Source organism: Eumetopias jubatus, unplaced genomic scaffold (assembly GCF_037043125.1).
Source record: "Eumetopias jubatus isolate StellerSeaLion01/CBP00866 unplaced genomic scaffold, mEumJub1_p1.0 scaffold_8, whole genome shotgun sequence".
Classification (NCBI taxonomy): domain Eukaryota; kingdom Metazoa; phylum Chordata; class Mammalia; order Carnivora; family Otariidae; genus Eumetopias; species Eumetopias jubatus.
Window position 1 is genome coordinate 34,503,006 of NW_028274814.1, and position 27,977 is coordinate 34,530,982.

The following is a 27,977-nucleotide window of genomic DNA, read 5'->3' on the forward strand; positions in this document are numbered from 1 at the left end:
ATAATATGTTACTGAAAATTTCTCCTACGGCTTCAATTCCCCAATTTGGCTTGTTGGTTTTGTAATTTGCTCCTAAGTAGCTAGCCCTTTGTAATTTCTTGGGGTTTGGGATGTAAAGGTTTTCATCTAGATTTGTTTTTTCCCATATTAACATCTGTTATGGTTGGATTATGTGACCCAAAAGATTTCTTGACGTCCAAACCCTTAGCACCTCAGACCGTGACTCTATTTGGAAATAGTCTTTGCAGACTTGACCAAGTTCAGAGGAGTTCGCTAGGGTGAGCTCGAATCCGAGAGGACTGGGGTCCCTATAAAAAGGGGAATCTTGGAGCCAGCCACAGACAGAAGGATGCTGATGTGACAACGGAGTCAGACCTTGTGGGGAGGCAGGGGATTGCCAGGGGCCACCAGGAGCTGGAAGTGGTGGGGATGGAGGGGTTTCCCCCAGGAGCATCGGAGGGAGCCCAGCCCTCCCCGACCCCTGGTTTCCAGACTTCCAGCCTCTAGATGGTGAGGCCAACAGTGTCTCTAGTTTAAAGCCACTTGGTTTGTGCCCCGTTGTTACGGCAGCCCTCAGACCCTAACACGACAGCTAATTTCCACAGCAACATTTCAAAGGAGCATTTTGCTTGCCTGTTTTTAAAATTTTTATTGGATTTGTCATGTCTTTAAAAATCACTGGTTTGGAGCTCTGTGTGCCTGCATTTCCGTTTCCTTCCCTCAGTCCGCCTTTCTGTTCTAGCGTGGTCCCGTTGCCCTGCATGCGCGTGCCTTTCGCTGACCTTAGTCTCTTGCTCTTCCCCTTCCTCTGCCCATTATCTTTCTCTTTCTACCTTTCCACCTTTCTTGTGCGTAAGGGTACTGCTGATCCTTGAACAATGTGGGGTTAGGGGTGCCGACCCCTGCACAGTCGAAAACCCAGGTATAACTCTGACCCTCTGAAACTTAACAGCTAACAGCCTACTGCTGACTGAAGGCCTTACCGATCACATACACAGTTGGATAACCAACACTTTGTATGTTCTGTATATAATATACTGTCTTCTTACAATAAAGTGAGCTAGAGAAAAGAAAATGGTGTCAGGAAAATCATAAGGAAGAGAAGATACATTTACAATACTGTCCAAAAAAAAAAAAAAAATCCACATATATGTGGACCCGTGTAGCTCATGCGGCTCAGCCAACTGCCCCATCATTCTATGGACTGGGCCACTGTGGTCTGCTCTTTCCCTTCTGTCCTGATGTGTTCACTCCCTACAGGTTCTTGTGAAAGCATGCCTCTAATCAAGCAAGTACCTCAGAACCCTTGCCTCAGGCTCTGCTTCTTGGGAACCCACCCAACCTCACTCTAGTCCATTTATGTGACTGTGAGCATGGCAGGAAGATGAAGTACTAGCACCAAATAAGGTGAAACTTCCACTATAGCTGGGATTTGGCTCTGCCTGGACTGCCGGTCCCCTCCTGCTCCCACCCAGTCTCATTCTCAAAGGAACAACTTTATCTTCTCATTCAGAGAAGGGTGATGGTGAGGAAGCCAAGTCCCCAGAGTCCTTGGGACCCTCTCAAGTAGTGTAGAGTCTGCCATGGAGAGTAGAGCATCATGTTCTTTTTTTTTTTTTTAAGCTTTTACTTATTTATTTATTAGAGAGAGAAAGCGTGAGAGAGCACAAGCTGGGGGAGGGAGAGGGACAAGCAGACTCTGTGCTGAGTGCAGAGCCCAACACGGGGCTCCATCTCACAACCCCGAGATCATGACCTGAGCCGAAATCAAGAGTCGGACGCTCAACCGACTGAGCCACTCAGGCGTTCCAAGCATCATGTTCTTTATTTTTATTTACTTTCATTGAGTGTATGTGTGAGCTAGTACTGGCTCACTGAAAACAATGCTTTTAATTATCTTCATAATAACAAGATTCTGGATTTTATACAACTAAATTGTTTAGACGCCACTGCAGGCATTGTGGTGGAGCGTTCCCTGGCATAGTAGAGGCTGTTCAGGATTGTGCTAAACTTGGTATATAGAGGTATTTTCCATTTTGAAGGGATGAGCCCAATTTAAAATTTTTCTTTTATGATGCTGTTTCACATTGTGGATTTTTGATGGCAAAATTTTAGTCTTCAACCACTCTCCTCTCTTCTACTTCAAAAGCTTATGTTTTAAACACTCAAAAAAGCCTTATATCCGAGAACACTTTATAAAATCTTGAATAAAAAAGCCTATGTGTCACTTGTCTCAGCGATTAATTGATATGAGTTCTGGAATGACCATTAATCTTGACATTAGCTTAATTAAGCCAGATATTAGTCAATCATAATTGGCAAAGGAAATATGCTATCAAAATATGATGCAATCTAAGACCAAACAGGACTAATTTTTGGGTAATTTGTATTTTGTGCTACCGTAGCACCGTTAGTACAAGTGATTAACACGTCACTAAAATGATCAGAAATAATTACTTTATTGATAATTGCATATTGATTTGTAATGATGGATACAAGGAAACAGTTAGGCTATTTGTCCAAGATAAATTTCAACACTTCTTTTTCCATCAAGACATCTTTGACTCACAGTTGAATCCTCAGCACTTCCGGCAATGGCCTGGAAAATCCAATTAATTGTGCTGTGCGAGTCTTTGGGATTACTTCTTTCTTCTTCTCTTTCGCCTGTATGCCTGTTCTTAGTTAGGTAAATAGGTGGGATAATTCTCCACTTCCTGAGGAAGACAGCATAAATGAAATGCAAATACCCATATGGTTCACCAAACTTAGTCACATGCATATTATTTAGTTAATTCTATAATGATGTAAAAAAAAGTCACAAATGTTAATGATTTCTTGCATGCATAGAATAGTCTCATGCAGGGGTTCAAGCTGCTTTCTAAGTACTGATTAATTAAGCCCAAATTTCTGTGTCAGATCATTCACTTTTTTTTCCTTTCTTTAAACCCAACTCACTCCACCCAAGCTGAGTTGCTGATAATACAGTAAGACCCAAATGAAATGTAACCCCACACACAAATTGCCAGGCATAGTTCTGTAGGTAAATTTCAGCCTAGGAAAACTGGGTCACAGCAGTTTTATGATATAAGTACTTACAGAAAAACCACCATAGTATCTTACAACCAGCTCTTCCTAATGACTTTGAAAAAGGTAAAAAATTCACAAGGTTGGGCTCCCCAGGAGAAAGCACAGTGTGAACAAATCCCACATGAATCTGATAAGGAATGAAATAATCAACTCTTATCAGCAGTCAGGCTTCAGAAGTAAAGGTACAACTCTGAGATACGCTTCTGTACAGGAAGCCGGCACCTATCGAGCCCGTGCTTCCCACGGTCAGCTACCACATTAATGACACACTGATACTGGGTTAGTAGAGTCCTTTACTGCTCTCGTCTGTCCCAACCAGATTGTCTAAAATCTGGAGCCCAGTCCATGTGAGTATTTAAGTTCTTTCTCCAAATTGGCTGGGAATTCCGTGAAACAGAAACAGAAACACAACCGGGGTGAGCTGTCACAGGTGGGCAAAGAGTGGTGACAAAGGACCCATAGCAGACAGTAAGCAAGATTCAGAGAGAGGCACCCAAATCCTCGGGGACATGATGATTAATTAATTAACTAGGTTTATGTAGCTGCCCCTCCATGCAACTCAAAACACTGTCTCCAGGACTTGTCTAGTTGGTACGGTAGAGGAGCAGAGAGAGCTTACCCTGCCATGTTTCTGTGTTTCTCCAATCTGCTAGCCTCTGGCAGGCTGCCTCCTGGTCGGCCAGGATCATCACACGTCCTCACACCTGAATGTTTTGTACTGTGTCTCAGACCCTCTGGGCTTTGTTATGTAAGGCCTGGGTTTATTTGAGAAATTAAACCATGCCAGTGTGTTAATAAATGCTATTGATGTTTTACCACTCTCAGGTAGTGGTCTTGAGATTTTCCAGTGGCTTTCTGAGAATAACTCCGATGACAGAATTTTCAGGGCTTTGGGCAGACCTGGGAAGCAAACAGCCCTTAGCATTTACTCAATTCATTCTAATAAACCTCTATTGGGTATTGTTATGTCCACCTCGACATTCATTTGAACCAGGTTTTTATACGTAGACACACACACGCATATCACAAGGTTTTTACAAGCTTCCCAATCCTCGAGGCTGGCTGGGACTGAAGCAGAACGAGATGGGGGGAATGGTCCTTTATCTTGTTGCAGAGCCAGACTGCACTCTGAGACACAGTATGTTGTTTCTATGTCATTCAGCACAGCGGGCAAATTGTGGATAAACTATCTGCCAGATAAGATGCACACATAGATGACGCATTGCAGGTGGAACAGGCAGAAAAACAGGAGGTGGTGAGAATCTTCCCAACACGGAGGTCAGGAAGGAGGCTTCCCGGAAGAAGTGGCATTTGAGGTGGGCATGAGTGGGTGTGATTTCCTGTATGGCTGTGACACAGGTGGGGCAGGGGACGACAGAAAGAGGAAGCAGGAGGGTGGAGGCACTCTGCAGGAGAACGCAGCACGATGCGGAGCCGTGGAGCGGAAGATAGGGAAGGAAACTGTGCCCAGCCTGGGAAGCTCCAATGTCAAATCAAGGAGTTCTTTGCTCTGCAGGGAGAGAACCAGTGTCCATGGTAGAGCAAGGGGACTATGACCTGTTCAAAGGGTCGCTTGGGAAGAGCAATCTGGCAGCCATGGTAGGAAAGATTAGAAGGAAAGGATGGGGTAGTTTTGGGTGCTCTGAAGGTCTGGATTGGGCAGTGACCATGAGCAGAGGGGAGGCAGAGATGTGTGAGATTGGTAACAGCATGGCTCAAAGGACAGATCACGAGGAGGAGCAAGGCCACTATCCGAGATGATGAACAGAGATCCAGGATTGGCAGTGGGAGAAGTCTGATTTTGGACATACCGTGTTTTGAGAACATGGCAGGATTTCCAGATAAAAGTGTCTGTCGGGCGGTTGGAAATGCCAAGTGCACAACATCTCCTGTTTTTTGTGTAGTTACACAAAGACCTGCTGAAATGAAGAACCATCAGCTCAGAATCTAAGTATACTATCGATGTGTTTAATGCAAAATCACAGTCTTCTTTGGAGCCAAACTCAGTGACAGCATCATACGTAAATGACCCAGAACCATCCCTGCATGAAAAAATGACATCGTCCTGCCCGAGGTGGACTCGATATCACTTATTGTTTGGAATGTGCAGTCCCACTTTGCTATAAGGGACCCCAGGCTTTGCTCCAGAGGCTGGGCTGTGAATCCTGGTTCTGCTGCATGTTATTTCTGTAAAGTCTTCCACATGCAGCACGGACGGGCTGGACTCCAGGGCTCTCTACAATACGGTGGCCTGTTTATCATGAAGAGGGGACAGAAATGGGGCATATGGCTTGGCTCGCAGTGTCCACTGGACTCATGCCCACAGAATTTGAAGCAGAGGAGCTTGGGATTCACTCCTCTCAAGTTCATCAGTGCAGATATCCACTTCTCCCTTCACCATCCCCCACGGAGAAGACAGATGTGCATGAGAAATGCCAACACCTCTCTCAGTTGTCACCACGGTCACGTCAAGGGGAACTAGAAAGATGAGGGAGGCTCAGTCTTGAGGAGCTTACACTAATGAGGAAGATAAACAAAAGGTCAAATATGATAAGGGCAGCAAGTAGCAGGAGCACAGCTGGAAGAGAGGTGTTCTGGAGTTGATGGTAGGGGTGGGTGTGGGAGGGTGTGGGCAGCGCAGGGCAGCAGGCACTCCAGGATGAAGGCACACCATGAAGGAAGGCACTACAGAGAACAAAGAGCAAGAGTGCTGATGAGGAACACACCAGGCCTTGAGGAACCAGAGCACGTGGGAGATGCGGTGCGGTCTGCAGGTTGGGGTCAGCTGGTGGAAAGTCCTGAGTCTCCCGCCAAGTCGGACTTGTATTCAGCAGCCAGTGCGGTAAGTGCCATGGCCTGTGTTTGCGCTGGGAATGAATGCCTCCCCTCCCGGAGCCCGCTGCAGCCACAGGTCAAGTACATGGCCGTAGGAGAACTGAGTGGGAATGCTCCGGGAGCGATAGGAGGGGTTACAGGGATGACCCTGAAGTCAGATGAGCCAGTGTTCCTGCCAGAGCCTTGAGAGGACTGAGAAGCAGAGGGTGTGTGACGGCCGAGGAGGAGGGAGGTCTCCAGAACTCCGTCCAGCCTGAATAATTAAGGAAATGGTAGAAGTAGTTAGAAGTCAGGAGCTGGCTTACTTTGGGTTTGTGGAGCTCTGGGTATGGGGGGCGTCCCAGCAAGGCTATTCAGTTGGACAGAGAGTGTGAGACCGCCTCTCTGAACAGTCAGGACAGAGGCCCTGATTTGGTAATCAGCGCGCAGAGGTGACCCTGATGCGGTGGGTGCTGATCCTCCACCCGGAAGGCATACAGGGCGTGGAAGAGAAAAGGGCCCAGGGCCGTGTCCCAAGGCCGTCGTGGCCAGGGTGTGGGGAATTCGGGGAGCCCCCCAGTCTGAGGACGGCTGGGTCCCCGTGACCGTGTGCCCTTGGGCCACAGTCTGGGAGTGCTGACGTGGGAAGTGGGGATTAGGTAATTCGATCTCTTCTCCTTTTCTCAGAGTGGGACCCAGTCTGGGGTACTGATCAGCCCAAGGGCACAGGCTGCCGGTTCTAGATCCAGAATTAGGAACTTCCCATCGAGTACCTTGTGCCACGGCCACACTGCCATTTTACACCCCTCACCCTCAAGTATTCATAAAAATCATTCAGCCCTCGAAGACGCAGAACACTTTAGTTTTAACCTGCACGTTAGGCCGGGGCTCTAGCAGGTATTTTCGCCTTAAGCCGGGAGGAGGCGGAGGCTGGGCTGGGCCGGTGCGCGCGCCCCGCGTCCCCGAGCGCGCCCCTGGGAGCGCGCGCTGCGCCGGCCCGCCCGTCCCGACCCCACCTCCGGAGCGCGTCCTCGCGCTCATCCCCGCGCCCCCCCCCACCCCCGGTGCGCGCCTCCGGCCGAGCACCCACCCCACTCCCCGTCAGCCTCCCCCCGCCCCGCGAACGCGTCCCCGCCAGCCCCCGTCCCCATCCCCCCGCGCGCGTCCTCGCCCGCAGCCCCCCGGTTCCCCGTCCCCACCCCCTGCCCGGACCCCGAGCGCGCCCCCGTTCCCGGGCGCCCCTCTCCTCTACCCGTTCCCCATCCCCACCCCCGCGCGCCCCCGCCGTCAGCGCGCACGGGCGGAGCGGCGGGCTGGCGCCCGGGCCGGGGGCGCGCTCGGGGGGCCGGGCGGGGGCGCGGGCGCGAGGCCGCGTGGCGGGGCCGCGCTGAGGAGGCGCCGGGGGAGGAGCGCTCGCTGCGCCGCGCCCGGCCTGCCGCGCTCGGTGCGGGTCCGCTGGGCGCGAGGAGCGGCCAGACCGCGGCCTGCGAACAAAGGGAGGCGGCTGGGGCGGGGGCGCCGTGAGCATGGCGGACCGCGGCCTGGAGGGCATGGCTCTGCCCCTGGAGGTGCGGGCCCGGCTGGCCGAGCTGGAGCTGGAGCTGTCGGAAGGTAACAGGCCCCGCGCCCGGCCGGGCCGCGCTGGCGCGGGGAGGGCCGGGGACGGCGCCGGGGGCCGGGCGGGGGTCCCGGGCCGGGGTCCCGGGCGGAAGGGGGGGGTCCCGGGCGGGGGTGCGGGCGGCCCTCTTACCGCCCCGGCTGCCGCGGGCTCGGCCCGGGCCCCCCCCCGCGCTGCGGGCTGCCGGCGGGTCCCCGCGCTGCGGCGGGGCCTGGGGCGGGGACGGGCGCCTGGGCCGGGGGCGCCTGGGCCGCGCTGAGCCGGCCTGGCTGGGAGCCGTGTCCTTGGTGCGCGTCCGTGCGCTCGCCCCGCGGCCGGCGCTGGGGACACGTCCGCGTCGCACGGCCCGAGGTGCCGGCTGGCCTTATTCGAATGCGAAACTTGGCGTTGTACTTGGGCGTTTGGGCTCGGCGGCCCGGGCATCCTGGCTTCCAAACGGGCTTACTATTGTTCTGTGTGTTGTGATGGGAAGGTTGGGTGAAACCGTAAAACCTCCCCCCCTCTGGCCAGGTTTGGTGTCTCGCTCTCATCTCTCATATTTAGAATTTGTGACAGATTTGCTACAGGGATTTCATGGAGTGTTATATGCGGTTTCTTATTTGCTCCTAATGGTGGGGTCATGTGCTCAACTGTCATAAGTTTTAGATCGGGTTTTGCTGTCTCTTAAAAAAGGAAGCACTGAAGTTCCAAAATGTGCGATGTTTAATATATATTTGGTATGCACCCAGCTCGCCCTGCAAAGGCCACTACCATAATGTGCGGTGGGGATAGGCTGGCTGGTTTTGAATTTACATTTGGAGCAGTTCAGCCTGGTGAACTTTTGTGTGTGTGTGTGTGTGTGCGTGTGCGTGTGCGTGTGCGTGTGCGCGTGTGTAACGGTTTTGTGAGGGCGGGGAGCCAGAAACTACATTCATTCGTGCCAATTTTCATCAGCAGGGAGGAGCTGATGTTGACTTTACGTTTTCCTTTTTAACACATTCAGGGCAGGGAAGGGATAGCCGTGGGGGCTGTGGCATGGTGTTAACTGCCTTTTCAGTCCTACGTAGACTGGGCATTTTTTTATTTTTCTGTTTCAAATTTGGGGTTCTGCAGGGTATTGTGATGTTCTGTAATGTGAAGCAGTCCCGTGGGAGGAGAGGAGGCTGTTTCCTGGACTCTGTGTGCTTAGCAGACACTCTTCCGGCCGGTGGAAGGCGAGGAGGGCTCTGCGGGTACCTCAGAGGACCCGAAGGCAGGGGGTCCAGGGCAGTATCCAGCTGGGGACAATATTTAGGTTTAAACTGCTGGATGAAGTGTGCAGTGTGGGCGGATGGCTCAGAGGAATGGACTCTCCATTGGAAAATGTTTGCCCAAGTTCTGTGATTTTTGTCAGTGTTCAGACGGGGTTCCTCCTCACTTTGCGGCCGTCTTGGCGCTCGCTGCAGGTTGTATTCTTGTGTTCCTTATGGCACCCCAACATTCATGCTTCACCCCCAGATGCTTTTGCTGTGTCCACATTACATGGACCATAAGTGTCCATACCCCATCTGTGTTACCGAAGCGGGAAGCCATCCCAACTCAACAGGACGGCAGCCCCTTCCCCCGTCAGCCTGGACATCAGCTCGACAGTTGCTCCTCGAGTCTGGGACAGTGCTGAGGATGTGTGTCCTGGCCCCGTGCTGCACGGGGAGTGGTTGCGTACGGGTGTGAACTTGGGGCACACTTACCTGTTCAATGACACTGGCCTGTCACCAGCCATCCATCTTGGAGGGTGAGTAATATGTTCCACTGCCCAGAGGATGGCAAAACCACGTTAGACCAAGGTATGCTCAGTTTAGTTCTCCATGAATGCCTTCCAGATTTCTTAAAAAGGGCTTAATGAGTTTCTTATCAAGTGTTTGGGCAGAGAAAGGGGTATGTGTTTGCATGTGGGAAGTACATTACCGTTTTCCTCTCTTTGCAAACCTTGCTAGACCTGGGCTGAACGCGGAAGAATGAAGTGATCACAGGGTTGGTGCCTTGGCCCGTCCAGCCCCCCGCCTTGCCCTGCTGCCCCCACATGTTAGCAGTGTCGTCTTTGACTTGCTTTGTCCGTGCTGAGTTGATGGAGCGTTCTCTAAGGTTATTTGGAATTTCAGGTCTTGTAACCACATAGAACGGTTTTACTGACTTAAATTAGATGAATCAACTTGTTTTTCAGTGTTGCTTCAGAGAAGAAGCCCAAGATGGGAAGGATCAGAAATCTCAGTCTTTTTTACATTGTGGAACTTAAAAATCCCCCAGCATATCCACTTGCAAAGTGAAAAGTTAAAACAGCTTTTATCACATTTTATCCTCAGCCATGATTCACGTGGAGAGAATTCTTCAAATTAGCCTTCATCATTTTATGACAATATCAGAAACTATTGTGGAGACACGTGGAATTTCCGGGGCTTCGTTCCTTCAGAGGAGGATGGAAAAACAGTTGCATGTGAAGCACATAATAGAGGTTGAAAAGGCAGAGCAGACTCCTCTCCGCGTTCCTGTACGGCCTGCCCACCGTTGGTTGTCCGGGGTGCACATCTCGTACACGGGTGCAGTCTGGGTTTGTACTTTCTGTTGTTGCAGATCCTGGTGTTGTGTTCTGTTAGTGGGTCATCGTTTGGTAAAGGGTTGCAGGTTGACTTCTTGGCTGCAGGACTCCAGTTTTTGCTTCCTGCTCCGCTGGTCGTCTCCTTTTTTCTTTCCCCCTGTGCTTCCCTCACTGGGGAGAGCCTCTCGCTGCAGAACAGCATTGTCAGCAAAGTACAGGGGCTTTCTGCGGGGAGATGTGGCAGGCAGCCCCTCCTGTGGGCACTGACAGCCTCCAGTCCACATGTCTGCATCCAGTCGGCGGTGTGGGGCTGGGATTGTCGGTCTGGGGCTCAAAGGCTTGGGGCCGGACGTAGGGTGCCATGGGGAGTGGCCGTGGCTCCTTTCCCACACTCTTTCCCCTAAAGCATTTCTTCTTTCCTTCCTGACACTTCTGCCTTTTGGAATTGTGCATTTTCCTTTTTGGCTTTAAGGAGACCCCCAGATAATTTCATTAATGGGTAAACAGTTTTTTTTGACTTAAGAAAAAACTTTAAATAGAAACATCAGGCAGAGTAGAGAAGAAACAGAAAACTTAAAAAAGACATGTCTTCAAAAAATTTCAGTTGTTGATTGAAATTTAGCAGTAAGTTTCTGTGTGAACTGGTGGGTTGTTTCGTGGGCTGTGCATACACACTGCCCTTCTCTCATCCAGGAGTAGCTGGAGTCTTATTTTGGTAGAACTTAGGGAAACCGCCTAGTGATACAGCCCGTGAAAATTGTTCGGTGTTTGTAGAAGAGAAGTCTTTTTACAAATTAGATGCCATGTTTTACATTTTGTGGTTTTTGTTAGTATGTCTGCTAGCTTCCTAACTTTTGCTTGTGGGGCTTATTCAGTTCATGCTCTGCTTTCCTAATTAGTCTACCAAATTATTCAACGAATGTTGTGATCCATCGCAGAGTCTGGTTGAACACTGTCTTGGTGAGTGAGCGACTGCTACTGGTTCTTTGCCTTGGTCAAGGGGCCACTGCCTTTTTTTTTTTTTTTTTTTAAATTGCAGAGGAGTGGTTCACAGGCACATTCCTGACACCAAAGAGTAAAATCTGAAAGAGATGGCCAGGTGGAATGTTTGTAGATTTTGAGGGCTGTTGGGCACGAGGTAGCAGATTCACGTAGCTCTAGAACTCAAGTCCCACCCCTGTGTTCTCGGAGGGCCCTGTTGCTGCAGACTGCAGGGTTCTGCTGGAGCTGACACCTTAGGACCACTTCCAAAGTCAGTAAGACCCAGCCGTGTCTAACGCAGACCAAACTGCGGACGTCATCCTCACCGAAAGGACATAGTTGACTCTGGAAAACAAATGTGTGAAAAAAATGATTTCTTGCAGAGGCTCATTGATAATTTGTCATAATTGGAGAGGAGGGAGGGAAGGGGTCAGCAGGTCCAGGGAGAGAGCTGTAGGGCCTCAGGGACCCCGTCCACCTGGGTCCGACCTCAGGATTGGGGACGGAATTTGTTATACCCATGTCAGAGTTGTCAGATAGCAGACAGCACTGTGGTGAGTGAAGGGCATACTTGGCATGGTGGCCCTAAAATACCATCACCTGCATTTTAAAAGAATATTTACAAAATGGCAGCATCGATATGTGTGGGATTTGAAATGTGTGGACGTGAATTATAAGAGTTCTTCAGAGTTAGGAAAATAGTTAAATTTGAATGTTCTTTTCTCGATGAATAAATATAGATGTCAAATTTAGCCGGGAAGCTAGGAGAGTAAACACACACATTAAAGGCACAGATCTGTGAAATTGTTCCAAGTGCTCGTAAGATATTTGCAATGCCGTGGTTATGGTTAGATCTGAGCTTTACGGGGGTCAGAGCGGTAACAATGACTCTATTTTGTTTTATACTGGGCCCACTGGTTTTATACTCTTGTTATGGTTTGGACTACAAGCTGTTGGATGTTATGAGTCACTTTCTGCCTTCCTCATCCCAGCCTTTTTCAAAGGGGTTGTCTCTTTTTTTAGAGCTAGTTTATTTTTTTTAAAGCAGTGATTTATGGGATGAGTTGTAGCGTTATTCTGACTCGTAAAGAGAATATATTGGATAACCTTTGTTTTGATGTCATATATATATATGCACTGACTCACCAGTTCAAATCCTAGTCATATTATTAAAGATCATTTCCAGTTCTTGTCATAATTGCTCGAGCACCCTGAAAAAAAAAAATCAAGTTCTTGGCTGCAGTTACTTGACTTAGTTTTGCGTATCACTGTTTATCCTGGGAACGGGACATTTTATCTGTTGTAACGTGCAAGGCACCGAGGATGATGTGATAGGTTTCTGGCAACTTTTTATCAGGCTGGCTCTCTTCTCACAATCCAGCTTCTCCTTCTCCACACCTCTACTCTCAAGGTTGCCCACGTTAGTTCTTTTTTTGGTGTTGTGTGTGTGCGTGTGCGCCCGCGTGCACACCATTCAGAAGTGACCCATTGTTACCAGTGCTCTGTTCTTTTCTGCTAAGAGGGTCAAACTCTTGTCACGTCTCAAAAGAAGTAATTGCATCCATTTGTTCGCGATGATAATAAATAGCGCTCTCAAAGAGGGGACGCTAATTGGGAATCCCAGCTGGTGTGGGGTAAGAATATCGAGTCAACATGCCGAAGGAAAGAGTGCTTGTCTTCTGCAGCCATGCATACGCCGCGCTGCTTTCTTTGGGACCCAATTGGGGTTATTAATTTTAATGATCCCTTGAGACAAAGTGGGAAAATGCTGAGATATTGAGTTGTAAAAATTAAGATTACAGCAAGCAGTTCCTTTCCGGGGAGGAGGGTTGCTGTTTAGTTTTGTTGCTTTTGAATATCTTGGATAGTAACATGGGCTCTCTGTGCATTACAAATCGAGACAGTTCCTTACTAAAGGGCTTTGTACAGTGGGTATTAAAACAGAAAAAAAATGCTAAACTATCCAAGTTCATGAGAAATGAAGGTATTCTGTGACTGATACTAGGTTAGGAATGTAGCTTTTTCTTCTGGGTTGCTGGTTTTAAATCCTGTATTTGCTGATTGGGTTGGAAATCTCTTTGTGTCCCATTGAGAAGATTGAAGCCCGTGGGCCAGATTCAAACTAGTCTATCAGCTCCAGAGAGAGGAGTCATGACATTTTTATTCACAACTATGAACAACTAATTTTTTTTTCTTTATTGAATTATCTGGCTAGTCAGGTCATTTAATAACTTTATAATAAATAATTTAAAGATTATTTACAAATCATATGTACACGTATCAGCTGTTCCATCTGGGCCACTTCGGATACACCTGGCTCAGGGCTGAGCCTCTGGCTGAGGAGGAAGAGGCATGCACAGGACTGGCTTCCCTTCTCTCTTCGTCCTGTGCAGAGAGAAACTTGATTCCTGCATCACAGGAATGATTCTTGTGTTCTGACTGAGTGTCTTACAAACGTAGCTTGCCCTCTGTGAGAAGTTCCTAAAGCAAGTAAAAGCTGGGGGGGTGAGGCCCCCACCCCCGAGTTCCCTTCGCTAGCGCACTCTTGTCGCCTGGTTTTGACACAGAGCCACACTCCTTGACGTCCTCACTCAGGAAAAACATGAGCCTCTATTGTGAAGCCTTGTGTTAGTCCCTGTTCCCCTTTCTCGCCAAGCTGAAAATCCCTTCCCCATAAAGATGAAGTTGGCATGGATTCACCCTGACGATCTTTCTAAGGAAGTAACGAGAGATGCTTCTTGGGGGAAAAATAGATTTTGTAGGCCATTTTACCTGAAATGAAAACGGAAATGTAAACTGTGTTATTAATTAACCTCACTGGGAGATTCTGAGTCTTCTTTATGAATAAACTAAGACAAATAGGGATTATTTCTTATACTGCAAATAGAGCATGGCCAGTTAGTGTTACATTTCCCCAAATGCTGACAAAATGTAGCTTACAAATCCTCATGGAAGGATGTCAGGTATATTTAAGAGCAGTTGCAAAGCCTGCTATTGTCAGAGGAAAGGAAGAGATGAAATATTTCAGTTGGCCAAATGCTTTAGAACAGGTTCACTTAGCTGCCATCAGTTTGAGGGAGCTGGATTTTAGTGCGGTAGGAACTGAAAGCACAAAATTCCATTTTTAACTTGTGGTTGACCTTCTTCTGTGCTTCCTCAATCTCTTTGGATGCTTTTCTACATCCTATTTGCAGGGATTTGTGGGAGGATCTTGAGGTTTCTCTGGACTAAACCTGTGAGTCTGTCCACTGAGAAGACCTCCTCGTGATCTCTGTGCATCTGGGGAGTACGTGGGGCCCTGCCAGCCTCGCCACTCACAGCATCATCTTGGTGAGCTGGCCAGTCTCCCCAGCCTCCATTTCCTGAGCTGTCAGGTGCCGCTACTGACGCTACCTCCAGGGTAGTTTTGAGGATCAGTGAGGTGATGTCCTGACATCTGCTTGGTAAATACCCAGGTCCACTCTTTCTCTCCCAGGCGTGTCCACTGGGACAGAGCTCCTGGTGCTTCCTCTCCCTGGCCCTCCCTGCTACTGAGTTTATTCAGGTAGGAGAAACATGTCCTGTTTAGCTTCTGGCCCAGGTGTACCTGGGAAGCACGTCCTGTTTAGGCTCTGGCCCAGGTGTACCTGGGAAGCACGTCCTGTTTAGGCTCTGGCCCAGGTGTACCTGGGAAGCACGTCCTGTTTAGGCTCTGGCCCAGGTGTACCTGGGAAGCACATCGTATGTAAGTTGTAGTCTTGCTGCATCTCTGGACCTCGTTGGACTTGTAGTTGGAGTTATTCCCAAGGCTTCCTGGAGGAGCGTCCGGGACCTGCCCGCTGAGGCTCAGAATTCCCATGGCTGGGACTCTGGGGTATCTTTCTTCTGGCCTTGCATGATCCTCAGCCTTCAGCGTGTGGGGAGATGCTGGGCTGGACACAGCTTCTCATCATGCCCCGCGTCGGGTGATACGGAAACACGGATGTTGAACGGGTGGAGTCCTGGGAGCCCGAGACAGGTCTGAGAGGCCAGGCCACTCTCAACATTCGGAGCTTGGTGTTGGGTACGGGCAGGGGCTTGCTGTGGTGATGGCCCTGTGACCCGCTTGCTGAACACCCTAGGGCTTTATCCTTTACGATGACATCCATGACCTTCTGGGGCTTTATCCTTTACGCTCACCCTGCCAGTCACGTGGGGTGAGCACCGTTTCAGTTTGTGATTGTGAGTGGGATCTTTTTCTTGTCGACTTTCGTAAGCATCTTTTATTTTTCATTATTTTCTGAAGATTTATTTAGAGAGGGAGCAAGTGAGAACAGGTGAGCAGGAACGGGAGGGGCAGAGGAAGAGAGAATCTCAGACTCTGCACTGAGTGCAGGCGGTCACAGGGCCTGACCTCACAACCCTGAGATCATGACCTGAGCCAAAACCAAGAGTCGGATGCTGAGCTGTCTGCACCAGCCAGGCGCCCCTCATAAGCTCTTTTAAAACAAAGAGCAGGGGCGCCTGGGTGGCTCAGTTGGTTGGGCGACTGCCTTCGGCTCAGGTCATGATCCCGGAGTCCCGGGATCGAGTCCCGCATCGGGCTCTCTGCTCAGCGCGGAGTCTGCTTCTCCCTCTGAGTGCTCTCTATCTCTCATTCTCTCTCTCTCTCAAATAAGTAAATAAATAAAATCTTTAAAAATAAATAAATAAAGAGCAGCGGTAGGGTTTTGAGGCCCCCCCCCACAAACATGTACCCTGTGGACTTAATGGTTTTGCAGAAGTTATGGCTTCAGTTATGTATCAACTATTTAAAAGTAACATGAAACAATAAGGTGGAGATGGACTTCATGCTAGATTCTTAAGTGAGCATTAACAGGCTTCAAAACCTCTTTTGTTCTTATTTTGGCAAATATAATGGATGCTTAAAAGCTGTTGAGATTTAGCGTTATAAAGCAGTCTTTAAGGAGCTATTTAAGCAAGGGCACGATTGGATTAAATTTAAGACATTAAAGTATACACATTTAAAACTCAGGAAACAGCCTACCCACTTGCCAGGGTTGAAACTTTGTTACTAATGCATACTGTAATGTGCCTCCACTGTCGCAAGCTACTGTCCTAGAGCTGTCAGGACATTCTGTAAAAATAAGACTTGCTGTCTGGGTGGATTGGTGTTTGATTTAGATTTTAGCACAAGTGAATCTAGGCTTGCTATGGTGGCTAGACTTTCCCTGTGGACCACAACAGGACATGGGCTGAGAACTAGTGATTGGGGTTATTTTGCTGTTGATAGCAGCATCCAGACTTTGAGAGGTTTCTTTTTTTTAAAATATATTTTTTTAAGATTTTATTTATTTATTTGACAGAGAGAGAGGGAGACACAGCGAGAGAGGGAGCACAAGCGGAGAGAGTGGGAGAGGGAGAAGCAGGCTTCCCGCTGAGCAGGGAGCCCGATGCGGGGCTCGATCCCAGGACCTCGGGATCATGACCTGAGCCGAAGGCAGACGCTTAACGACTGAGCCACCCAGGCACCCCCTTTGAGAGGTTTCTCACTTATTGGTACACAAATTAATATGAAAAGGAAGTACAATTTGCTTTTCTTTCTTCCCGTGTAGATGGGATGAATTATTGTTTAGATCCCCTACTACTAAGGGATTTATAATGACTGTTGGTAATTTAGAATTTCTTCCCTTTTATTAGGAGGATCTGGCCCTGGACACAGGCAGGAAGTCGCCTTAATTTTGTTTCCTTGATGACTTGCTTAGTGTTTGGCACAAATGGGACTCTGGATGAAATCTGCCCTTGAGGGAAAGTGTGTAAGTCAGAGGGCCTCTCTGGAAATGTGGTAGTCCACTCTGCCTCCTGTGAATGGCTAACAGCAAGGCCTTGGGGAGGGAATATGCACAGAAGACGCCCAGGGTGGGCGCCCCCCTTGGCCGGTTGGCCGGTGCCTGGACTGCTGGTTGGGAATGCTCACCAGAGCTGGCAAGCCCACAAGGCTGGCTGCATCCGCGGGATTGGTGCTGATGACTGTGATGTGTTCTTGAAGGGTACTGTGGGGTGGGGAGCAGTATTTGGAACACTGGCATTCCTGGAAACTAAGATACTAAGTAAACCTTCTAATTGCTTGCTCCCTTGTCGCCTTCATGCTGATCTTTTTTAGTCTCTTTAAAATATTTTCTAAGGAAATGACATCTTCTTTGAACCGATGAGAAGACTGGATTTCAAATAGTTAGAAACTCGTTACGATCATTAGAGCCTGGGTTTCCTAACGGTGATTGATATCCTAGACCATATGGCTGGCTTTCTTTTGAACCACTGTGGGTGCAGCCTTCCCTCTGGGCTCCTTTTGAGACCGGCACTGGGAGCTCTGGGGTGGGTGTGGGTGCTCCCGGGAGGGCGAGCAGCAGGTCCCAGGAAGATGCTCCCATTTCCCTTCCTCGGTTGTGATGGGCCTGAGGCTTAGGCTGTGCATTCTCTTAGCTGGCTGCCGCGGGAACTTTGCATTTAAAATCGAATCTGTCATCTGGGGGTGGATATATGGGTGTCCATTATGCAGCTCTTCCCATTTTTTCTATGTTCAAAACTCATTGCTCATGGAAGATAAACCGAAAACGTGGCCCCTTTGGCTACCGTTTCTGTACAGCATCCTTTAGAATCCGGAGGCTGGGTAGTATGGTTTTATCAGAAATCTTAATCGTTTTGGTCAAGAAACAATGCTGTTAATTCTTGGTTGTGTTTCTGGGAAAAATATTCTAAATGAGGTTCCAGGAATAGCTTCTTCAGCATCTCTACAAGGAAAGAGTGACCTCTCAGAGCGTCCCTATTACTTACCAGGATGTTGGTGGTTGTGTTTAAGCAGCCACCCGTCACTTAGGAGGCAATCAATTCTTAGTTTTATGTAGAGTGCTTTTATTCCAAGTGAAGTGCCCATTCTGATCTCCAGTTCTTGCAGGGATGAGGGCCACATCTAATGCACCATGCTTCTCTCAGTCCCCAGAGAGCTGGAGTCTTGTCAGTAGGAATGGACGGTGCAACATTTGGACTTTTAAATCAGATGTTGCAAATCGACCTCTTTTTTTCTTAATGTGGACAGTCTCTCCATCCATGGTGGAGGATGCTTATGTGTATTTCTAGCCACCACTCCCCGCCGGCTCACTGTGTGCTAAGCATTGCATCAGTGTCTCCCATATATTACTTTTTCAGGACTTATAACCCAAGTTAAGTTACATGTGTCTCCTAAAAAGGGAAACCTGCTCCGAGAGCTTGCCCAAGGCCACGTGCCTGAGTGAGGTCCACACAGCCTGCTTTGCCCTGCTCTGACATCTGCTTCTCACCTTACAGCTTCCCCAGCTTGAGGCCTGCCCTCATGCAGTGCGTTAATCCAACCAAAGTAGGAAGGAGAAGTTTTAAAAAGATGCCAGGTTTCATGGTGAATGCGATTTTTTTTTTTTTAAACCTACTTACTTCCATATACCCTAAATATTTTTTCCACCTGATGTAACAATTACGAGCTATTACTGGTACAGAGTTCTTTGAAGGGTATTTTAGGAATCTGGTCCCTAACATCCTTTATTTTCATAAATATAATCTTGCTTAATAAAGTCGTCAGGATGTGGCTTTCTTTTGTTACTCTATTTTTGGTTTTAGATCCTTGGGAGGAAGCTATTTAGTGGTTACTCATAATTGTGAAGAGAATCTAGTGATTGGAGAAGCTTGTTAGGGCAATTTTTTTTTCTAATTGAAGTATGGTCGACATACAGTATTACATTAGTTTCAGGTGTACAACATAGTGATTGGACAGTTGTATCCATTATGAAATGCTCACCATGATAAGTGTAGTCCCCATCTGTCCCCGTGCGTCTGTCACCAAAGTTACTACAGTATTACTGCATTCCCTGCCGCTCGTCTCATGCCTGTGCCTTGTTTTATACCCGGAAGTGTGTACATCTTAACCCCCTTCACCTGTTTTGCCCTCCCCTCCGACAACAACCAGTCTGTTCCCTGTTTCTGTGGATTCCACATACAAGTGAAATCAGGACAACCCTTACAGCTTCCTTTGGGGTATGTAAATAAAGTCTTAATCCAGGTAAATGTTGGCAGGAATAGCTGTTTAAAACAGGTGAGATTTTCGTGTGATCCTGGGATGTTGTCTCAAGTTTTGTGGACCCTCCACCTTTGTTCTCCCTTCCTTACATCCTTTTCCTGTTTGCATCAGGATTTTGAATCCTTGTATCTAAGATGGTCCTGCTACAGTGTGCATGGACAGGTGTGTAGGCCTTCTCTTAGAATATTGTTTTCGGAGAGTACAACTTCCCATTCCCTCATTTAGAAAGCATAGAGCCCTTCATTAATGAGGATAAATGTTCCAGTATCAGGGACCCTTGAAGACTTTTCTTGTTAAGTAAATCCCAGAACAAAGACCGTTTTATGTATTTACCATGGACTTGTCTTGTGAATGCTCTACTATTGGAAGTCCCATGACTAGTTTAAACAGAAAACATGGAGTGTTCATTCTGTCTTCGGATCTTTGTGCATAATTATGATTGCATCTGTTCCATAAGAAAGGAAAGCCACTCCATCTCTCTAGGGCCCTCGTTATCAGAATTAAGGGAAACACGATCATTTTCCAGTTTAAGTATCTTAAATCTGAAGTTGCCCCTGAGCTGCAGAATAACCCAGTCTTAAAGAACGATATGATTTGACTTTGAGTAGATTACATTAATTTGGTTATTCTGGCTGAGTCATTATACCACATTGTGAATTGATTTTTCTCTCTCGATTTATCGTCATAATAGAGTGGTTCCAGGAGATCACCTGTAGGCTCAGATGAAAGTGTGAATGTTGTTACTTGTAATTTAGACTAACTAGGTCTCTGCAAGATGACCAGAGGCCTATATTTAATTTCCGTTTACAACTTTGTTCTAAATCCTGAGCTCTTCTGAGGTTCTCTCTTCCTCCCGTGCTCACGCCTTCCTCTTCCGCCATCTTTTTTTGACCCATAGCCCTCATATATGGCGTATGTTGGGGGTGTGTGTCGGGGGAGGATCCTGACTGCCTGAATCCTTGATAACCTTTGGAAAGAGCTTCTCTGGAGCAAGATGCCTGTGAATAGACTTCCAATTGGTTTAAGCATCACCGGTTTTGTTGGTTGTCTGGAAAATTGTAATCCTTTTTCCATGGGCCTTTGGCTGATCTCTCTCTGCCCCACCAAGGACTCCCCATGCCAGCCATGTGTCCTTCTGCTCTGGGAGCCTCTTGCAGCACTGGCCATATGCAGAATAATTAAGTAGTTTTATAAGAACTCACATGTTGCTGTTGCTGGGGCACAGGGGTGCAAGGATACCTGGCTCTAGGAATCCCGAGCGCTCCAGGTTCGGCCCCTCGCTGCTCACAAAATCCAGAGGCAGACAAATGAGTGGTGGTGAAATGAGAAATGATTTTGTTTCCTTGAGGCCACCACCAGGAAGACTGGGGACTAGTGTCTCAAAGACTGTCTTCAAAGTGCCAAAAATACTTCCACGTTTATATAAAGAAAATGTGGAGCAAAGGTGGCTGAGTACGTGTAGATGGGCATTGAAGATAAATAGATCACGGTCTTGGGGTCAGTCATGGGCAGGGTCTTGCTGGCTCAGGACTGTCCTTACTGCTGGGGGCGGGGGCGGTCTTGGTTTCCATGGGGGATGCTTTGTCCTCAGGGTCTTCCGCCTGAGCCCCGAAACAAGCTGCAAAGAGGAGCCCAGCTGGCACGTCTGAGGTCAGAATGGAGGCAGCCGCCGTCCTCTCTCCTTGGCCCATAAATACCCTTCCCTTGCATTGGGGCGTGGTTGTATTTTGTTCCCGTGAGTGACCCTGAGGATCCTGGCCTTTGTTGCGAGCGCCTTGGGCTGAAGTGGGCCTAAGATGTAAGTAAAATTGATCACTACGGCTCATGGGCGGATGCCAAAGCTGCTTTAATCTGATGTTGGCTTGGATGTTGGATGACCTTTTTGAAAAACGCAGCAGGCTTTTGTCATACCTTGTAGAATTTCTGTGGTTCCTAAGGGAGGTGTGTGTGTGTTTTAAGGGGACAAATGTCCTAATAAAAGTGTTTTCTCAAGAAGATAGGAGTTTGCCATGTTATGTGTCTGCTGTTTAACACCAAATAGAGTGGACCTCGAAGCTCCGTCCCGTGCTGGTGTGTACTGGGGAAGAGCGTGTGCGCACCTGCAGACACACATCCAGTTAGAACGATCAGATTCCAGAGTTCGGGTGGAGATGGCTTCTGCCATCCGAGTGCTTTTGAATTGTCCTCTTTTTCTCGAGCATTCGTTTAGTCTCCTGCGTGAGCGGATACGTTAGACGCTGGGGGGGGGGGTGACAGCCATTTCTGTCATGCAGAAGATGGAACGTAAGCCTATCGCCAGAGCAGACAATGCACGGGGACCCTCCACAGTCCATGCAGAATTCCTTGACAAGAGCGTGATCTCGGGAGCTCAGAGGAAGGAGGGGCTGGGGCCCCGCGGTGCTGGGTGTCCTGGGTGTGGCTCTTGTGGGGCTCTCAGCTGAGTGCCCCGGGGTTCCCGTGTTCTGCTCAGGCAGCCTCGTCCTGCTCTCTGGCCCTTCGACTGAGCCACGCGGCTTCTCGGGCCAGAGAAGCGTAATGAGGTGGTGGCATCTGGGTCTCTCCGTTTTCAAGGGCTCATGTGAGTGATCGGGGGAACTCCTTTGTTCTTACCGCCACGAGTCTAGCCAGTGGACTGACCGTTGAGGGTTGATGTGTACTTTCAACAGTATGACTTTTGAACAGGAGGCTGCATCCCCAGAGATGACCTCCTCTGACCGTACTACTTTCTGTGCAAGTTTACCGAAGTGGAGGTGCAGGAGCTCGGGACGCCCTCCTTCCAGTCCAGCCCAGGTTGCTTCCTTCCGAGTGCTGGGCTCGGGCAGGGGTGAATCATTAACAGCGGAGCCACCGGCACCTGCGGTCTTCGGCGCGCGTTGGGCCTGGATTGTGTGTCCTGTGTTGTGCGTGTGGAATGTGTGCCGAGGGGAGTCCTGCTTGTCATTCTCCCAGCCTGCTACCGCGGGTCCCTGCAGGCGCTGGGCCCTCCCCACTGGGGAGGCCGCAGGGTGGGGGTGACCCCGGAACCGGGGAGGCTCCCGTCCTCCGGGAGCTGGAGGCCGGGCTTCCCTTCAGCTTCTCTTTCCGTCCGCCAGCACCAGGCTCCCGGCTGATCCCTGCCAACTGGGGAGCTGCCGAGCGGGCTCGGGGCAGGGAGGCGGTGTGTCTGACCTCAGGGACTGTCCGTGTGGCCTGCCTGTGCGCTCCCGCCTCCTTCCTCGGCCGTGGCTTGGAGTGGAAGCGGGGGCTCTGGTACTGCGCGGAAGGCTGAGCCCTCAGTCATCCGGGCTGTGAAGGAGAGCCTTTCTGTTGTTTGTGATCAGAGGAAATCTCTCGGTTGTCTCCCTGTTAGGCTGTGCATGTTTACCTTTTAGGTTTCACTCTTTCTAGGTCAGGAGGAGAGTCTCCCCCGCGTTGCTGTTGATGTCCGCTATTAAGTGTGGATGGAGAGTGCAGCCCTGCAGCTCAGAGCTGCGTGTCAGGTGAGGTGGCCGCAGTGTCCCTTGGGAGTGGCGACCCAGGCGTGGGTGGTGATTTGCAGGGTCCGAGCTGGCCCTGACAGGTGAGGCATCGGGCTTAGTAAGTATTTCTAAGGCTGTAGAACGGGAAAGGGCAGTAAGCGGCATCAAGCTCTCTCATTTCCAGGTCTGAGAGGCTGATTGAGGAGTCCCCTTAGCCCCGACCCGCCCTCCTCTTCCTCCACCACCCCACCCCTCCTCTCCAAGCCCCTGCCTGGCCTCTCTACCTGGAGGGCCGTGTTCTGCATCTGCGGTGGTCCGGCTCGCCTGCTCGAGGACATCGCTGCACCTTGGTGGGGTCTCTGTCTGTCTAAATGCCAGTGTATTTATTGGCTGACACTAGTAAGAGTGGATCACGGTGCAAATACTAGTTATCTACCTCCCGGCGCCACACCTGTAACTGTTAATCAGACACCATTCCTGGTAAGAAATTTCCTTATTGCAGAACGCTACGTACGTTATAATCCCAATTTCTAAACAGCCTGTAAGCTGTTCCTGGTTGTCCTGTTGGAGAAAATATGAGTGGTGAGGGCATTTTCCCTTTCCTCTTGGCACAGTTCCATACATATTTTTAACCAGAGTACTTCTGTGTTCCAGTAGAATGAAAATTACGATTTATGGCATCAAATCCTTTGAAGCCGTACTGGAAGTGTTGGTATAAAGCACAGCAATAGTTGGTCATTACAAGCAAATTAGAGTTTTTATTCAAACGGAAACCAATTTCCTTGTAACCTTCCCCTCCTGCGGGAGGAAGATGCCTCCCGTGCCAGTGGACACTCCTGGAGGTCTCTGCTCTCTTTGTTGGCCTCTGGAAGTGAGATGGCTCTGGCCGGGCGCCTTAACAAAGGCACGTTCACCTGGTCCCGAGCACTGTCCAGACCAAGCCAGAGGTCCAGGGGGTATCCCCTCGGCCACCTGAAGAAAGCTCCCATCGTTGCTCCTGAAACTTTGAACAGCTGTGGGCAAACGCTTGTGCCGCCACGTTGCCCTCCTGAGCTCTGCTTTTTTTACCTGTTTGTTCCCATCTGCCATGCAGAAGCCTGGCCATTTGGTGTAATCACCTGGGAAATGGATTCCCCGACGTTAACCCTGGCCATTAGAACCCCAGGGGTGGGGCTAGGCTGTGGCCCCAAGTCCCTCCAGTGCAGCTGGTCAGCCTTTGGGAGCCGGGGCTTCTCCCCTCATTGAAGATCATCATCTAGGTCTGCATGTAAGTGTGTGAGGCACAGCAGTGGAAGGCAGGCGTCCCGGCTTCATCCTGTCGGCCCTGTGGGCTTGGGTGCTGTCAGCACGTGGGGAACGGTAATGGTGTCCTGTACCACCTTTCCACTTTTCCCAGTGGGTACTAAGCGAAAGGTAGAAGGTCGGTTTGAAGAAAACTGAAATTCAGACTTCTGGGTGGTGAAATTTTCTTATTTCCGATAAATGCCTCCCCCCCCCCCCCCAGCAGAAGGGAAAGGACACCTGTGCTGTCCTGTAGCTGTGTTGTGTGCTCAGCAGTGGAACCTTCCCTGCATGTCCTGTGAGCCACGGTTACTGACTGGGGTTGAGCACTGGGCCAACACTAACGCGAAGACTTGGGTCCTCGGCAGAGCGTCTGTGGGTGAATTTCCGCCTGATCATTTACCTGGGTCGGCAGGTTCTGTTCAGGGGTGCATGGGTCTGAGGCAAGATGGATGGGGTGTCCTGGCTTTAGATCCTATAGGGGATTTTCATTTTAATCTCCTACATTTCACCTTGATCCTGTGATTGATTCTTTTTGTGGGAAGCAGTGTGAGGCCCTTGCTCAGGGAGGGTTTCCTCGTTGAGAGAACCCAGCTCTGTGGCTTCCATGAGGCCGCAATTCATGTGAAGCAGTGGGCAGGAGCGAGGCCCAGTCAACTCACACCTTCTCACAGGTGGTTAAAAAAGGAGATTCTATAAGACTTTTGTCAAAGAAAACTCCCAATCTTCTGAACACCTCTGTACTTGTTTTGAAAAGCCAACTGATACCCTACTGTGCTTAGAGTTCAGTTAGTGTTTAAGTGATTATTTCCCATTTCCCCAACTAGATGATATCATTACTGGACTTGTAGGATTAAAAATCTTTAAATTGTGTATTATTTACCTTCTTTTTTTTTTTAAAGATTTTATTTATCTCTTCATAAGAGGGAGAGAGGCAGAGGGAGAAGCAGGCTCCCAGCTGAGCAAGGAGCCTGATGCGGGGCTCGATCCCAGGACTCTGGCATCATGACCTGAGCCGAAGGCAGACGCTTCACCGACTGAGCCCCCAAGGCGCCCTACCCCTTTTTTCTTTTGGTGAAAAAGAAGTACCCTTTAGTTGTAGAATGAAGCTAATGAAATGTCACAAGTCTATAACCTTAAAATACTGTTGAAATACACTTGTCTACTTTGTCGTACAAAGAAAAAAGGAACAATAAAGATTGAGAGCACCCACTGGTGCCAAGTGTTAGGTTTCCTCAATTCTAGAAGATAATCCTAAATGTTCAAAGCTCTGTGTTTCCGTTTTGAAGGTCTGCTTCCAACAAGGTCTGTCTTTACCAGCCCAGGGCGGGGAGTAGGTGCTAGATTGATGATCTTGGGACTTTGCCAGTCCTCATTCAACAGACTTTATTAGTTGATGATAAAACATTTCACAGTTAAAAACATTTTTAATATACTTTGAGTTTTATTACTATCTATGCCTTCAGGAGTCTGAGAATTATCTTCTTTGCTACTATGAATTGTGTCTTGAATTAGGACCTGTAATTCCTTCTGCCCTGATGTTTATTAAAAATAAAAAGTTCCCTATATATTTTCAGATATATATTTAGTGTACTTTATTTTTTTATTTGAGAGAGCATGAGAGAGAGAGAGAGAAAACACAAGTGGGGGGGCAAGGGTGTTGGGCAGAGAGAGAGGGAGAAGCAGACTTCCCGCTGACCAGGGAGCCCGACACAGGACTTGGTCCCAGGACCCTGAGATCATGACCGGAGCCACGCTTAACCCACGGAGCCCCCCAGGTGCCCCCTCTTTGGTGTATTTAAAATGCCTGATACATTAAAATTTTAAAACATCACAAATATTTTAGAATGTAAATGTTTAATTTTAAAAAGTAATATAAAGAATGGGACATAGATTAATAACTCATTTGTAATCTTAAAATTCTAACCTTGTATTTTTAAATACATTTTATTTCTCCACGGTATTCTCAAAGTTGATTAATTCAGAGGTGTAACACTGATATAAATTAGTCAGTATCAGCATTGTTTTAACATACTTTCATGTGTATCATTTTATTGGATGATCCATTAATCACAGGAAACAAGTAGGGTTGGAAATTAAAAATAAAACCAGGATTCAAGGTTAAATGTCTTGTCTGGGTCTCGTGAGTGTAAAGGTGGCCCAGGACCCACATCTAGGACCCCCAGCTGGATAATTTCTAGTCAGGAGCTCACAGAATTTTGATGGATCTCCCCAAACCATTCTTTGCTCCCACCTGGAGCAAAATAAAATTGCTAGGTCATTATATTGTATCTCATAACATTACATGTTATGATCGTCTGAACTATGTTGAAAACACAAAAACTGGATCCTTTCTGTTTTGGATAGAAATCCTGATCTAAGGATTGGAAATACTTTCTCCTACTCTGTAGGTTGCCTTTTCAATTCCTTGATGGTTGCCTTTGCTGTGCAGAAGCTCTTTAGTTTGACGTAGTCCCAATTGTTTAGTTTTGCTTTTGTTGCCTTTGGTATTGGTGTCTGATCCAAGAAATCATTGCCAAAGCCAGTGTCAAGGTTCTTTTCCCCTGGTTTCTTCTAGGAGTTTTACTGTTTCAGGTCTTATGATTTTTGTGAGTGGTACAAGGGAAGGGTCCAGTCTCCTTCTGCATGTGGTTATCCGGTTTTCCTGATGGTACTTATTGAAGAGACCCTTTCCCCACTGGACCTGTACAACTCCAGAGCAAAAAGCAAGTAAGCCAGTTAAAAAATGGGCAAAGGACCTGAATAGACTTTTTTTTTTTTTTCCCAAAGGAGACCTACAGAAGGCCAACAGGTACATGAAAAGATGCTCTGCATCACTTGTCATCAGGGAAATGCAAATCCACACCACGGGGAGATCTCACCTCACACCTGTCAGAATGGCTCTTCTCACCAAGTGTTGGCAAGGATGTGAAGAGAAAGGAACCTTGTGCTCTGTTGGTGGGAATGTAAATGGGTTTGGTACCCTGCACGGGGAGGGTAACCAGGCCTCCTGTTAGCGTATACCTCCCCGTGTGTCCAGGCCTGCATTCGTGCACATGCTTGTCTTACACACACGACAGCCCTTCTGATGCACGGATCCCGAAGTGTTTGCATAGCTCTGCAAGGCAGAGGCTGAATGCTTCTCCATTTGGGGGTCAGCGGGCACTCTGACCCTCCTGCTGCCCAGGATCGGGGGTTCTGGGGGTTTCTGCTATGTTCCATGATGAAAATTCTTGGGAGGGAGAGTCTGCGATCCTTTTATACACCCTTCTGGCCCACCCCAAGCACCTTTTACTTAGGGAGCTGTTTTTCCTGTTCCTTTGTTGTCTGTTGCTTGGACTGGAGGGTGAGGGACCCCACCCCCTGCATGATGCCTGTTGGTCTTTGTGCTTCCAAACCAGTTCTAGTCTGCTCAGCCTCCCTTCTAGGCTGTTCTGTTCGTTCATTGAACAGTGCCTGCCTTTGACCACCTGTGGACCTGCCACCGTTTATTGAAGCTGCGATTCAGAAGCTGGATTTGGAATTACAGCAAAAACTCCAGCCCTGCTTCGGGCAGTGGGGAGGCTCCCCTAAAGTCCCTCCCCACCCAGACCATGCTTACGTCTTGGAGAGGGCTAGTCATTTCATGTCTGCCCTCATGGGGCAAGGATACTGTGAAGGCTTTCCTGGACAGGGGGAGCCCACCAGTCTGACGTTCGGTTAATCGAAGAGGTCTGAACTAGGAATCCTAAAGATGGTTTGTAGAACCCCTACCTAAAAGCATGAGCATGGCTTTCTTGCCTAAACCATGCCCATGGCCATGACCTGCCATGTCACTGACCGTTTAGAGTCTTAGGTTTAAATAATTTCCCCTCATGTTTTACCCATACCTAATATGAAGGCACATTTTTAAAAAATTAAAAACATAAAAAATTTTCCGATATCTAGTCTTTGCCAAGCATTCTGCTTTTCCATGGAATTGGTGTCTCTTTATGGAGTTGTATTTTATCAGTTAAATAATCCGTAACTGGTACAGTTGTACAAACAAACCTGTTTTATGATCAGTGTGCAGCTCAGCTGGGGAGCCCAGGAGGCAGGAGGTGAGGTGAGCCTGCTGCAGAGGAGGGGTGGCACCTGACTCCT

The 27,977-nt window shown here is 48.6% G+C and overlaps 1 protein-coding gene across 3 annotated transcripts in view; it reads left to right on the plus strand.

Annotated features, from left to right (window-relative positions):
* Positions 1-7,361: 7,361 nt before the first annotated feature.
* DIP2C (DIP2 acetate--CoA ligase C (putative)) overlaps positions 7,362-27,977 on the plus strand; it is a 402,614-nt gene continuing 381,998 nt past the window's right edge. For all 3 annotated transcript variants that reach the window (XR_015768806.1, XM_088025832.1, XM_088025833.1), the window contains exon 1: positions 7,362-7,512. Coding sequence is in view for 2 of the 3 variants with exons in the window: in XM_088025832.1 (XP_087881958.1) it covers positions 7,428-7,512 (85 nt within the window). In the remaining variant the exon portion in view is untranslated. The remainder of the gene's footprint in view (positions 7,513-27,977) is intronic.